General features: G+C 35.8%; 1 protein-coding gene across 40 annotated transcripts in view; it reads left to right on the top strand.

Annotated features, from left to right (window-relative positions):
- LOC143248665 (single-stranded DNA-binding protein 3-like) overlaps positions 1–13,807 on the top strand; it is a 232,682-nt gene that overhangs the window by 185,198 nt on the left and 33,677 nt on the right. For 21 of the 40 annotated variants that reach the window (XM_076497251.1, XM_076497229.1, XM_076497236.1 and 18 more), the window contains 2 exons: positions 4,771–4,831; positions 9,613–9,642. In XM_076497251.1, the coding sequence (XP_076353366.1) occupies positions 4,771–4,831; positions 9,613–9,642 (91 nt within the window). The remainder of the gene's footprint in view (positions 1–4,770; positions 4,832–9,612; positions 9,643–13,807) is intronic. The other 19 variants (XM_076497259.1, XM_076497264.1, XM_076497256.1 and 16 more) reach the window with 1 other exon arrangement.

The following is a 13,807-nucleotide window of genomic DNA, read 5'->3' as shown; positions in this document are numbered from 1 at the left end:
ATGTGAACACTGCCCTCTAGCTTCATGCAGACTATGTGAATGTGAATACACTGCTCTCTAACTTCATGCAGACTATGTGAATGTGAACACTGCTCTCTAGCTTCATGCAGACTATGTGAATGTGAACACTGCTTTCAAGCTTCTTGAATGCTTTGTTGATGCTAATGTTGCTATCTAGCGCCATGAAATCTTCATATGTGTGAACACGGGCCTCTAGCTTTTGAAGGTTTCGTAGATGTAAACACTGCCCTCTAGTGTCGTTGCTGGCTTCGTGAATGTAAAAACTTCTCTGGCTTCTTACAGAAACTGACTGTTTTTGTACTAATTTTGTTGAACAAAGAGATACAAAATGACTATAATACATATTTATACACGTGATTAAAATTTATATATATATATATACTGCTGGCCAAAATCGTAAGGCCAATAAACATAAAGAAAAAATATGCATTTTGCGTTGTTAGACTCAACCACTTATTTGAGTAGAGCTTCGAAAGATGAAAATAAGAAAAGGGAAAATAAAAATAAAAACCTTTTTTAGCACTTAATAGGGAAAATGTGAACACTATGAAATTAGTCTAAATACTAGCTGGTCAAATGTTTAATACCATACTGAAACGAAGCGTTAATCAGTAAACACATAACAAAATTTAGTCATTTGTGTTCAAGCATTAGCGTTGTCAACATCTCCCACTGACATCTCCTGTGTTACATTAGGTAAAAACATGACAAAGGTTAAAAAATTGACAGAGTTTAAACGTGGCAGAATTGTCGAGCTGTAAAAGCAAGGTCTCTCTCAACGTGTCATCACTGGTGAGATTGGGTGAAGTAAAACTGAGGGATACGGAACGCGAATTTCAATTGGTCGACCCAAGAAAATTTCGTCGGCGTTGAGCAGGAGGATTCGACGGGTTGTCAAGACACCACCCGATCGTCGAATCAGATTAAGGCCCTTACGGACGCAGAATACAGCCCAAGAACAATAAGACGGCATCTACGAGTGAAAGGCTTTAAAAACTGTAAACGTCTTCAAAGGCCACGGCTCCTTCCACTCCATGAAACAGCTCGGTTTAACTTTGCTGGGAAGCACCAAACATAGGACGTAGAAAAGTGGACGAAGGTTTTGTTCTCCGATGAGACAAAATTTGGCCTGGATGGTCCAGATGGGTTCCAACGTTACTGGCACGATAAGTATATCCTACCGGAGATATTTTCTACACGACACAGTGGAGGAGGTTCCATCACGATCTGGGGTGCTTTCACCTTCCATGGAACAATGGAGCTTCAGGTTATACAGGGGCGTCAAACAGCAGCTGGCGACATCGGCATGTTGGAGAGAGCATCCTTATTGACTGAAGGCCCTCGCTTGTGTGGAAATGACTGGATCTTTCAGCAGGACAACGCTGCAATCCACAGTGCCCGCAGGACAAAGGACTTTTTCATGGCGAATAACGCAATTCTTTTGGACCATCCAGCGTGTTCGCCTGAATTGAACCCCATTGAAAATGTTTGGGGGTGGATGGAAAGGGAAGTCTATAGAAATGGACGTCAATTTCAAACAGTGCATGATCTTCACCACTTGGAATAACATTCCAGCCAGCCTTCTGTAAACGCTTATATCGACCATGCCAAACCGAATATTTGAAGTTATTCGCAATGACTGCCGTGCAACTCACTACTGAGACCTCTTGTTGGAGCATTTCCTACCCTGTTTAGGACTTCTTTTTGGTATGGTCTTAAACTTTTGACCAGCTAGTAGTTAGATTAATTTCATAGTGTTCACATTTTCCCTATTAAATGATAAAAAAAAAATATTTTTATTTTCCCTTTTCTTATTTTCATCTTTCGAAGCTCTACTCAAATAAGTGGTTGAGTCTAACAAACCAAAATGCATATTTTTTCCTTATGTTCATTGACCTTAAGATTTTGACCAGCAGTGTGTGTGTGTATATATATATATATATAGAGAGAGAGCATGTTTTTCTACTTACAAGTGATTTATTTAACGGCTTCTTTTGTTTGTTTCGTTTTTATGTATGTGAATATATTTCAAAAATTCTAAAGTTTATATATATATGTAAGCGCACGCATCAGTCAATCAACATTTATGTGGTTCCAGTCACGGTCACGGTTACTGTTAAGGCAGTTAAGGTTCTTTGTTCTTGAAAGAAGAATTTATTCCTTCAGTAAACAAAATGTTTCGTCATGACGAGACAATCCGGAACCGTATTGTAAACTGACATCAGTTATCTCCATCACTGTGAAACATAGTTACATGCGATCTTCTCAGATAACTATTTTATTAATTCTGTGAAGCATGACAAAATATTAGATTAAGCAGATTCGAATAATGCATAAAATCGTCCTGGTCGCACCAAACATGCTCGCCCTCCCAGCCGTGGGGGCGTTATAATGTTACGGTCAATCCCATTATTCGTTGGTAAAAGAGTAGCCCAAGAGTTGGCGGTGGGTGGTGATGACTAGCTGCCTTCCCTCTAGTCTTACACTGCTAAATTAGGGACGGCTAGCACAGATAGCCCTCGTGTAGCTTTGCGCGATATTCAAAAACAAACAAAACAAAACATCAAAGGAAGGACTGCATTAGAAACTACGAAAAACAATTTCGTTCAACCTACACGTTTGTTTGTTTTTTTAGTTGAACATTAGTAATGGGGTTGTAGTTGAAATGTAGTAATGAGAAGGAAGGTGAATAGATATTAAACGGGTACAGTAATTACGGTTTATAAAAGTAGTGCTTGTTATACAGTATAGGGGTTCCTTCCACACCGAACTTAGAACTATAGACGTAATTTTTTCCATGCTTTTGATTGCTGGGGAAATTGAGTCCCAGCCGCTTGGAAACAAACCCAAAGTTTCACCAGTTAATAACATGGGCTCAGTTTTCCCATTACAGCGTTTATATACACAGAAGGAAGTCATTACTTTGAAATTGCTTTCATACCAAGGATCTCGAGAGAGGGAGCAAAAATACAAGGGGGGAAAAATGCAAGTTATACTTGCCTTATTTTGATTAACTTACCTCGTGAAGCGAGGAGTGATACGTATGGAGACGTTGTCATTAACTAGGTACATTCTGGAGCGGGAAACGGAAAAAAATAATACCACACATATTGTTATATGTAATGGAGGTTTTAAATTGTGGGTCGACTCTGAACAGTGCATAGAAGAATGCTGGAAGTGTATTTTGTTTGTTTTCACCTACCGGAGAAAATTACTTTTAGTTGCTACTGACACACAGACGCACCTGAGTAGACGCACTTCCAACATACGTACTCGTATATAACTGAGCTAAGCAGGCACACCATGGAAATGTGTGTACACACACATATACTAGATGTTTGTTATTTTTATACAGGCAAGAAGTTTTAAAGGCCATTTATTTAAAATCCGAAATGCAACTTTGTGTTGTTGGAAATACGTGTTTAATCGCATTTTCTGATACAGCCGTATTGGTTATCCGAAAATTATATGAGTCACCATAGCATGTAATAATTTCCAAACTTTCTGCGGAAATTGTACGTTCATCTGGTACCTGCTCATTAAGTTTTTAACCGCCCACCCATGCAGACGACTTTCACGCAGGGTTTTGGACGTCCATCACGTAAATGACGATAATTAGGCGGGAAAAACGGCGTACATTTCAGAGTAACCTAATACACTGTGAACGTAATAATATAAACACACACGAGAGAGAGGTTATTCCCTTGATTTTCAGTTTTGTATAACTTGTATAACCAACTGTGTGTTTTTGTGGGGGATGAGGGGGGCATTCCTGTCGTCTTTGGCTTCCTCTTCACGGACCAAGCAATGAATGACACATTATCACAGACCAGTTAGACAGCTTACATTTACTCCAGCTTAGGGAATCCCTAGCGGGAAAAAAAGAAAACTTGAAATGGTTGAATGATAAATAAAATAAAATTATTTATATAATTAAAAAGTAATGATCGTGTCGTTTCTTAGAAATGTTCACTGTAAAAGGAACAAAGGGGGAAAAAAGTAAAGTAAATTTTCTTAATAATTTCCACCAATTACATCAGCATGATTTTTAATAAATGAAATGGAAGTCATTATTTCAACGAATTTTCCAGCAGTGCAAGTAATTTGTAGGACGCTAACTCTACAAGAGTTGGGTGGAAAAATGGTAGTGAGGGGGGAAGGGGGTTGCAACTTGTTCTAATGCAAAAATATTAAAGTAATTTCCGCTAACAACAAAAGTATTAAAATCGAATTTCTTTTATTTGATTTGAAGTTAATCGCAAAGCTACACAATGGACTGTGTTTTCTCTGTGCAACACAGGTATCAAAACCCGGTTTCGAGAGTTTTAAGCCCATAAACCCAAGTGATAAAGAAAACAATAAATATCTAAACCCAGAGCTTAATTTATCAAGCTCTCGTATTCGGTGTCTCGGCATTAAACTTGGGGACCATAATTCTGAAATTGGTGTTCGATATCCGTAATAGGCACAACCGAAGTAACCTGTCGTGTTACTTTGTACTTAAACTCACACAAATAAGACGTTCGTAAAGTTACCGGTGACGCGTATATGTGCTTTCAGTATTTTAAATAAGTATTTTTAGGCTTCACTCATTTTAGGTGGTTTGCACGTATTTTATTCACTCTTTATCAGCCAGAAACGTCAAAGATTGATGGTGATATTAAATTAAAGCGAAAACTTTATTATTAAAATTATTGTTATACATCCATCATGAAAGTTACCTCTTTTTTTTTTTCTTCGTATCAACAGCCACCTGGCGGCGTTCCAGGACAACCTATGATGCCCAACAGCATGGACCCCTCGCGACAAGGTAAGCAAATCTAATAGTGTCATTATTTCGATGGTTTGTTTCAAAATTTACATTTTTTGTTTTGTTTTGTTTTGTTTTCTGATGTGATTATTTTAAACGTTAATGAATTTATCTGATGGCGTGATTTATTAAAAAAAAACTGGACCGTAAAAAAATGTTGTGATAGGAGGGATAAAAACGTATGGGGTTTCGCTTAAAGTAACTTCATAATTTTTATTATCTAGGCATAAAATATCAACCTGTATGGAGGCTTAAATGTCTCCTATTATTACGAAACGTTGCGATTCGAAATAATGCGCAAGGTCAGTAATAAAGAAGCCAATTTGGCTTGGGTTTGATAAAAGAATATGGATGACAGGAGTTTAACGAAAAAGACAGAAGACCTTCTTTTCAACTTAAGATAATTCACTGAACAAGTTTATCACAGAAAAAACTACAGTTTTTAATATCCCTTACGTGTTGCCAAGTTAACAATCACTTGTTGTTGTTATTTTAAGTTGCGTTTGTTTTTGAAACTATCTTTTGTACGCCTTAATCATGTTCGGGGGAGTTATGTCAACTGATAACGATAATTATAAAGAAAGTAAAGCTTTTTTTTTACGTAAATAATCTTGTTGCTTCAAGATAATCTTTAATTATCCAATCTTCATTGAAAAGATTTAGAAGTCAATATATGATTATCAAGTTTAACATGATTTTTATTCGCTGGTTAATTTTTTACGCCGTTTGATTTTTTCTTTATTTTTTTTTTACTCCAGGCTAAACATAATATTTGCTTCTAACCTTAAATGTTTGTGTAAGGGAATTTAGAAAAAAAATGTAATAGAACTATGTTTCGTTTTTATATTCTAAAATCAATATGTACTCTCATCGTTTGGTTTTTTATGGGAAGCAGTAATAAAGCAACTATGTTCAAGTAATCTTTTGTAATCACATTAATGTTTCTATTAAGAACTCTATATTCAACCAACCAACAAAAAAGTTGCTTGTTCGGGTAACCGTGTTTGTTTAATTAAGGCGCATACACGGCTCTCGAAACACCTCGAGTAAGATAAAACATGCCGACACAGTTTCCCCCATTTACCAGTTGGCTTTCTCAGTTATAAGAGACGAAACGCGAAACAGGTTTTTCGTTAACCAGGTTGACGAAAAATTTCTACGCGTCGTTCATCATTCTCAAAGTTATGTTTTTGTTTTATCTCTCCTTTTTATTTCCAGAAAACAGAAAGAAATGTGAAATACCACTATCATAAAACTAAGTTTAACACCTTGCAGGAAACCGTGGTGTAGTTTGTCGAAGAACACGTACAGAGTTCTACAATATTATATGGTTTTGAATTATATAATTTCATATTCATGAGCCTGTAGAAACATAGCTTTTAATATACACTATGGGTGAAACTAAACCGTTAAGTTATGCTAATTTTATGTACAATAATTTTGAATAGCTGTGCTTTAATGAATTTTAAAGAAAATGGCGTTTTTTTTTAAATAACTATTTATTTTACAAAGTAATCGACTTAAAAACATAGATTCGCTAAAACTTTACAGAAAATGCAAAGAGATCATGTGTCCTAATAGCAGCTTTAACAAGTACGCATCGGATAATTAGATAATATTATACATTTCTGTTATAGATCACATTGTCGTTTAAAATTAAACCAAGATGCGCAGATGCTGGGATAAAAAGAACAGAACACACATGGCTGTCCGAATTATCAGGTCCTGTTTTCTTACGTGGGAAATATAAATAAAGATGAAATATTATCCATTGCAATGGATGCTGTAGTCTTATACCTTATTTCAGTAAACCGATACAGCCATTTACCGAGATCGTGATGTCTGGACTTAGTTAAAGCTCCAAGTGTATGGTATGAAATTCCGGCTGTGGTATTCTGGCCAATATAGTCTTTTTACGAACCATCTTTCCTTGACAGCATATCATGTATATATGCGCTTGGTTTTCTCTTATGTTTATGTACCAGGCATAGGTAATAGAGATCTCACGGATAATGAAAAGTTGCCCTATGCTCATAGTCTTTTTTTTTTTTGGTAAGTTGTAGATGTCCGTTTTAATGTAAATATACCGGTCACTTCCGCTGTGTAGACAAAACAGTCAATGGACACAATATTGGCGAAACTTGAAGTGTAGGATATTATGTCATCATGCCAAAAACATTACTCATTTCATGAAGTGATTTGTTCAAAATTGTGCAGATGTGACTTTTGGACGATGGATATTAGGCCCATGAAGTAGTGTGACCATGATATTGTCATGACATACATCGCGTAGGCCTGGCATGGCCTAGCGCGTTAAGGCGTGCACTTCGTAATCTGAGGGTCGCGGGTTCGCGCCCGAGTCGCGCCAAACATGCCGTGGGGGCGTTATAATGTGACGGTCAATCCCACTATTCGTTGGTAAAAGAGTAGCCCAAGAGTTGGCGGTGGGTGGTGATGACTAGCTGCCTTCCCTCTGGTCTTACACTGCTAAATTAGGGACGGCTAGCACAGATAGCCCTCGAGTAGCTTTGTGCGAAATTCCAAAAACAAACAAACAAACAGACATACATCGCGCTACTATGTACGTTGCAGAAATGGTCTACAGTTTCACAGTATATTGCTCATTGGTTTCCAAGGCAAAAGTGACTGTTAACGCCCGATTATTTTAATGTGACGTCTCCCATCACGAATTTCTTTTGGCAGTTAAAATAAACCACACGTGACAGTAATAAAATTTCACCGTAATATAAATATCGCAGTTTCTGTTGTGTAGTGAACGGATAGCGTGAATTTTTTACAGGATATCTACACATTACATTTTTCACGACACTAATACGCTATCTGAGGCTTGACACCCAGCGGATAAGGGTGGTAAGTCTGAGGAGGACCTGGCTGGAGACGACAACGTTTCACGTAACGGAAAAACGATATTGATTTCACTTCATCTGAAGCTGCAATGTCGTAGTGTACGGGTGGCTTTGGGAAGACCTGGTTAGAAGGATGCTTTAAAGCAGCGGGTCGGAACTGGAGCAGAACGCTAGATTTCGACAAGATTCGGTGCCTTTTAAAATAACCACGGAAGAGGGCGTGCTTCCGTCACTCCAAGACAAGAACTAACTGTAATTCAAGGCGCCTGGTGGGTTTGAAATGATATAGAAAATCCTATTTGGAATTCATTTAAAGTCTCTCGAGACCCAGCTGTCGTCAGAAGATATTCGTTTGATTCATGAACCACTGTTACGCCCCACATCTTCTGATATCACTTTAGTAAGACAAATGCATCATGTTCACGACGGTGGCTTACAAATATATACTTTTTAAAATCGCATCACTTTATGGTATTAGTACGAAAGACGTGATAACTTAATGTCTAAGTGATTATTTTATAACGTTACAGTATCTTAGAGACATACGTATCAAGATATTCCAGTATCGTAGATTAAAGTTTCAAACATTTATTTTAACTCGAGACAACCCACTTAAGGTTTATAAAATAGCAAAAGGGACAAAAGTAGTTAAAGGTTTCACGTATAATCTATTTCATATGTTGGTTCCCGGTTAAAATCTATACTTTCTTTTTCGTACGACTTTATTTCTGGTTCATCACATTTTAGTTGTGTTTCGATGTTGTTTTTCAAGTTTATAAGAATTTTAAGGATACACCGCTAAAGTATATTGTGCTTTTAATACTCGGTAGCCAGCTTCACTCGTGTTCAGTTGATTTTAACTCTTTTTTTTTTTAACTGACTGAAAAGTGAAAAATTGATCATAGCGAATGCATATGAGGAAAGCGGTTTAAGGTATTTTAAGACTTCCACGAACCTGTCGTCACTGACGTGTTTGTATGGTTGTAACACATTTTCAAAATTTAATGATAAAATATATTTGTGAAACGAATGTAGCGAGTAATGTTACAATGAAGTTATACGTATTGTTTTGTCTCGCTGAATCATTTTACTTATGTGAGATTTTATTTACATCCAAACGGAATCGGGTGTGTCCAGTAATTACCATGCGCGGGTTATGATTTCGAAGACCTGAGTCGGCGACCTACAATAAACGCATTTCGCACTTTGTAACCGCTTTTTAAGATTGAGGGTCAAAGCTTATTGTCAGGCAAGGCGAGCGTGAAGTACGCGAGTTTGCGTTTAGCGCTTTTCACCTTCTAGTTTAATGTTTTTTTCTTCAAAATTAGGGACGAACGTGTTTGAAAATTCCGAAACTAATCAAACGAAAAAACAAAAAAAAAACAAACTTGACCCTGAGTATAACGTATTAAACACGTGGTATAATTTTTCTTTTATTGAGAGAAAAACTACAGAACATTCTTCGTTTTAGTTTTGCTTTCTAACTTGTAGTCAGTGGTAACGATTTGTTTGCATTGAATTTGTGAAATAAAAATAATAATTGTCATTTATCTAGTCCACGAAATGCGTAAAATAGCGTAATTCTTTACAGTTTATCAAAAGTCAATACCGTTTAGGCACAGCTAGGTTTTCCTGCTGTTCAAATAATGTAACACAGTTCGTATCCTGACGTCATCTCGTATGTGTTTCAATGCTGACTTTCATGTTAAACATTTTAAAACTTTTCGAATGTTTACGAGGTTTTTCACGCTTACAGATAAACGAACTAAATGAGAAGTACATTAATTCTCTCATGTTTTCTTCTTTTCTCACTTTAAATATTAACTTTAAAAATTACTGTTTTTCATCCTAATTTCCTTTTACTGACTTTGTTTTAAAGATAATTTAATTAATCCATATTTTTGTTGTTTATAGGTGAAGGTGGGGAGTTTGTTGGGTGGCAAGGTAGGCCTAACGCCTCTTTACAGACTCTTCATTTCTCCTCAACCCCTGTATTGATTTGTAAACGCTCCCTTACTTAAATATGTAGCCTTTTTTCAAACGTTTCTTATGCGTTTGTTTTTTTTTTTTACTTTCTCTGTTCCTTTCAATACTTCATTGTCTTCCGTCATTCTATAAATCGTTCTTGTACACAAATGCCTTCCCAGATTATGAGTTTTATATATATATATATATAAACACGCACACAATACGTATATATATATATATATATGTATAGCTAGTTAGCATTAAACTCTAAAGTATGAAATATGGGCGGTTCTGGTGCACAGTTTGAATTTAAAGCTGTTTCAAATTTTGTTCTTGTCCAATCAGAAATCTAGTTGTAAAGGATTACTCATATGCCATCTTGTGTTGAAGTAAATATTCTTCGTTGTATATTTCTGTTTGTGTTTAATTCTTTCCTTCGTACAAATTTATATATTTTTTTCATTCATAGAAACATAGAATTAATATGATTACTTAATAAAAGACGTAGATTAACTCAAAAAAATTGCATTTATATTTACTTTTTTGTAGAACTCTGGTCTCTCAAAAATAGAGATATTTTGTAAAATATATTTGACTGTTTGTTAATTATTTTCCTATTTGATATAATATTTAGTAAACTTTTCCTAAGTGTATTATTTATATAAATCGAATAATATTCAAAAGAAACGTTTCGTATTTTCCCTCGCAATTTAGGTTTCCAAATATAAAATATTTATTATTTGGCAATTTAAGAAAAAACATTTAATTTTAAAATACAAGTTGTGAAACTCAAATTTAATTTACAGTTTCGTTAATTTGCTATAGAAGAATTATGTAAACCAAATATTTCTGTTTGTGTTATACATGATACTAAAAGCTTGTTTTTATCGCTGTTTTACAGTTGCTGTACTTGTAGAGAAAAACATTGAAATTTATTGGACTTATTAGGGCAAAACAGTAAAAATAAAATAGTGTAAACCATTTTCTATTTCTCAGTAGTCAGAGATTTGGCGGTGGATGGTGATGACTAGTTGCCTTCCCTCTAGTCGTACACTGCTAAATTATGGACGGCTAGCGCAGATAGCCCTCGTGTAACTTTGCTCGAAATTTAAAAGTTTAAAACGGTGTTGTAAACTGAATGACCCAGAGCTGGGTCACGATCGAAACAGATCATAGGTCAAAAACAGGAACTTAGGAATCATTGAAAAAAATAATTCATTCACTTGGAACTTTTTACATTGTGTTTTCACATGCTAATTCAAACATTTTCAGCTTGTGAATGCTTGAGAAATGGTTTGTTCGTTTTGAAATTGCTAAAATATAAAATAAGACGCTAAAAGACATAAGAAACAAAGTGTTAGCGTCAGATAAACGTTTTTTTTTTTTTTTTTCAAAGAGACCTGATAATAAACAACAAATAAACAATAATCTCTATTTTGTTTTTTATGTGGCATTGGGTATATTAAAGTACATTGGATTGCATTGATTTTAAAGTACCAAAATAACTTTGTGTCTGTAAGCCATACGTTTTAAAATTTAATAACACTTGTATGATCGTGCGCTTATTGGCTATTTGACAACAACGGCCATGTCATTGGAGTACAAGTTTAATGGATTTTCACTGTCGCTGCTGTGTTAATGCTGATACGGACTTTCTGTGGTTATTAACACTAAAGTTGAACCCTTGGTCAATATTTGACTCATGATCCAGTTGATTATTCATGTCTTACACATTGAAATTCAACTGAAGCATTGACTTCTGACCTTTTTAGGTTCAATTAACTTATCATTCCAGGATACACTAAACTTGTATTTGTGAAATCAGTGTAAATCATTCGCGTCGATTTGTGTTAACTTGTCATTTTACGTAATTTATTCAGATAAAAAGTCCAAAGGTCACTTAAGCCTTTATCGAGTTTTGCAGAAGGAAAGGTATATGGTATTAAAATTCTGTAATTAATATATGTGGACATGAGGAATGACTTCGAAACTTTTAATTATGTTTACTGGAGCTAACAAACATTCAATACGCACGTGATATACTTCGTTAACCTGCTTGTATCTCGCGAATTTTTCACGCGTGCTTTTCGTTTTTAATGTTTACTGTAGAAACATTTGAATCACTTTTGCTATTAATCTTCAATAACGCTGTATAGTATCTTCAGTAAATATTTAGGATGTTTCTGATTTAATTCTAATTTCCGGTACAGCAGAGCACTCTGGTGGCAGAGATGAAAATGGAAATTTTTAATAATCACGAACTGTTTCGTTTTGAATTTCCTGCAAAGCTACACGAGGGCTATCTGCGCTAGCCGTCCCTAATTTAGCAGTGTAAAACCAGAGGATAGACAGTCATCACCACCCACCGCTAACTCTTGGGCTACTCTTTTACCAACGAATAGTGGGATTGACTGTCACAATATAACGACCCCACGGCTGGGAGGGCGAGCATGTTTGGCGCGACGGTGATGCGAACCCGCGACCCTCATATTACGAGTCTTAAATACCCTCTTTTTTTTCACACGACTTGAACCAACTGAAACAACGGTGAATTAGGATGAACAGTTATGAAGTACTGTTAGTCACCACTAGAGGGAACAATTAATAAATAAATCCCCGATATTAATTCAAGTGATATATTTTTTCTTTCTAGTAAACATTTTGATTATGAATTAGTTTGGTTATATTTGTTACATATGAATGGACGGAAATTAAAATCACTTATATTTTCTTATGGTGTCTATCAGAACGCGTCATCTTCGTTGGAATCGCCTCATTGTTTCTATTAGCGTTAATTCTACGTTATTTGAACTTACTTTTCCCAAGATGGCTCATCTTATATCGAGTGCAAAAGAAAAAAAAATACAACGCGTAAATTAGGTTTATTTTGATGCAAACAGTAACAGCCTCCTTCTGTCTTCCATGGTTGACTCTATCAAGTTTTACAAAATTTTGTAAGTTTATATACCGTGCCGAAATAAATAAGTTATAAACATTTTCCTTACAAGACCACATTTTTAATACTCTTCAAGTGTTATTTCTGTGGTAATTATATTTTTGGAATTTTTTAAACAGTGTTCCTGCCTGACACGAGGTGTTTCCTAATGTAAAATATATTATTAATAAGCACGCTTCTTTCAGCGAGGCTTACCATTGGTCAACCGGCTTCAGCAAGGTTTATCATTGGTTAACTGGTAATATATCGTCATCATCTTTTCGTCTTGTTGAATAAGTTTACATAAGATTTTGAATTCAATGCGGCTTACATTTAAACTTTTTTTTGTGTGTGTGTGTATGTGAATTCGTGAATGTATCTGTTTTCTTGTTTTAGTATCATGTAAAGCGAGACGTGACGTCACTAGTAATAGTTATATAACTGGTGGTTCGTGACAAAATGTTATCGCTCGTGGTATCTGTGATTTTTTTTTTCTATAGATAAAACGGCAGTTGAGAGATGTTGTCACTGGGTGGAACCAAGATATGATAACCATATTAATTATACAGTTTCATAACTATGTTAATTATGTTGCTTCGATATGACACGAATGATAGCCAGGTCGTTTAAACGGAATAAGTTAACGCAGAATGACCAGACTTCACAAATATTCAAAGACCTAAGAAAAGTGATGTGCAGGTAATGGTTGGATCCAACTCAGGTTTAGATTCGAGAAAAAATTTTTAACACAGAACTGTTATCTAACACGAGTTCTTTGAAGGAGAAAAGTTTTATCTTAAGTGAAATATAAACGGTCCTATCCTTTGAAGTCATAACCTATGATAAAATGTTGAGTACTAATTATCTTCTCAATCATACATGTATATAATTCCTATATAAAACGTATTCACCAAGAATATTTTATGTCGATGCCTTATAGCAGAGGAAGCCCGGCATGGCCAGGTGGTTAGGGCGCTCGACTCGTAATCTGAGAATCGTGGGTTTGAATTCTTGTCACGCCAAACATGCTCGCCCTTTCACCCGTGCGGGCGTTATTATAATACGGCCAATCCCACTATTCGTCGATAAAAAGTGTAGTCCGAGAGTTGGCGGTAGGTGATGATGGCTAGTTGCCTTCCCTCTAGTCTCACACTGCTAAATTAGGGACGGCTATAGCGCAGATAGCCCTCGTGTAGCTTTGTGCGA

This window comes from Tachypleus tridentatus, chromosome 4, assembly GCF_004210375.1.
Source record: "Tachypleus tridentatus isolate NWPU-2018 chromosome 4, ASM421037v1, whole genome shotgun sequence".
NCBI lineage: Eukaryota > Metazoa > Arthropoda > Merostomata > Xiphosura > Limulidae > Tachypleus > Tachypleus tridentatus.
This window is presented reverse-complemented; position numbering and strand designations above follow the sequence as displayed.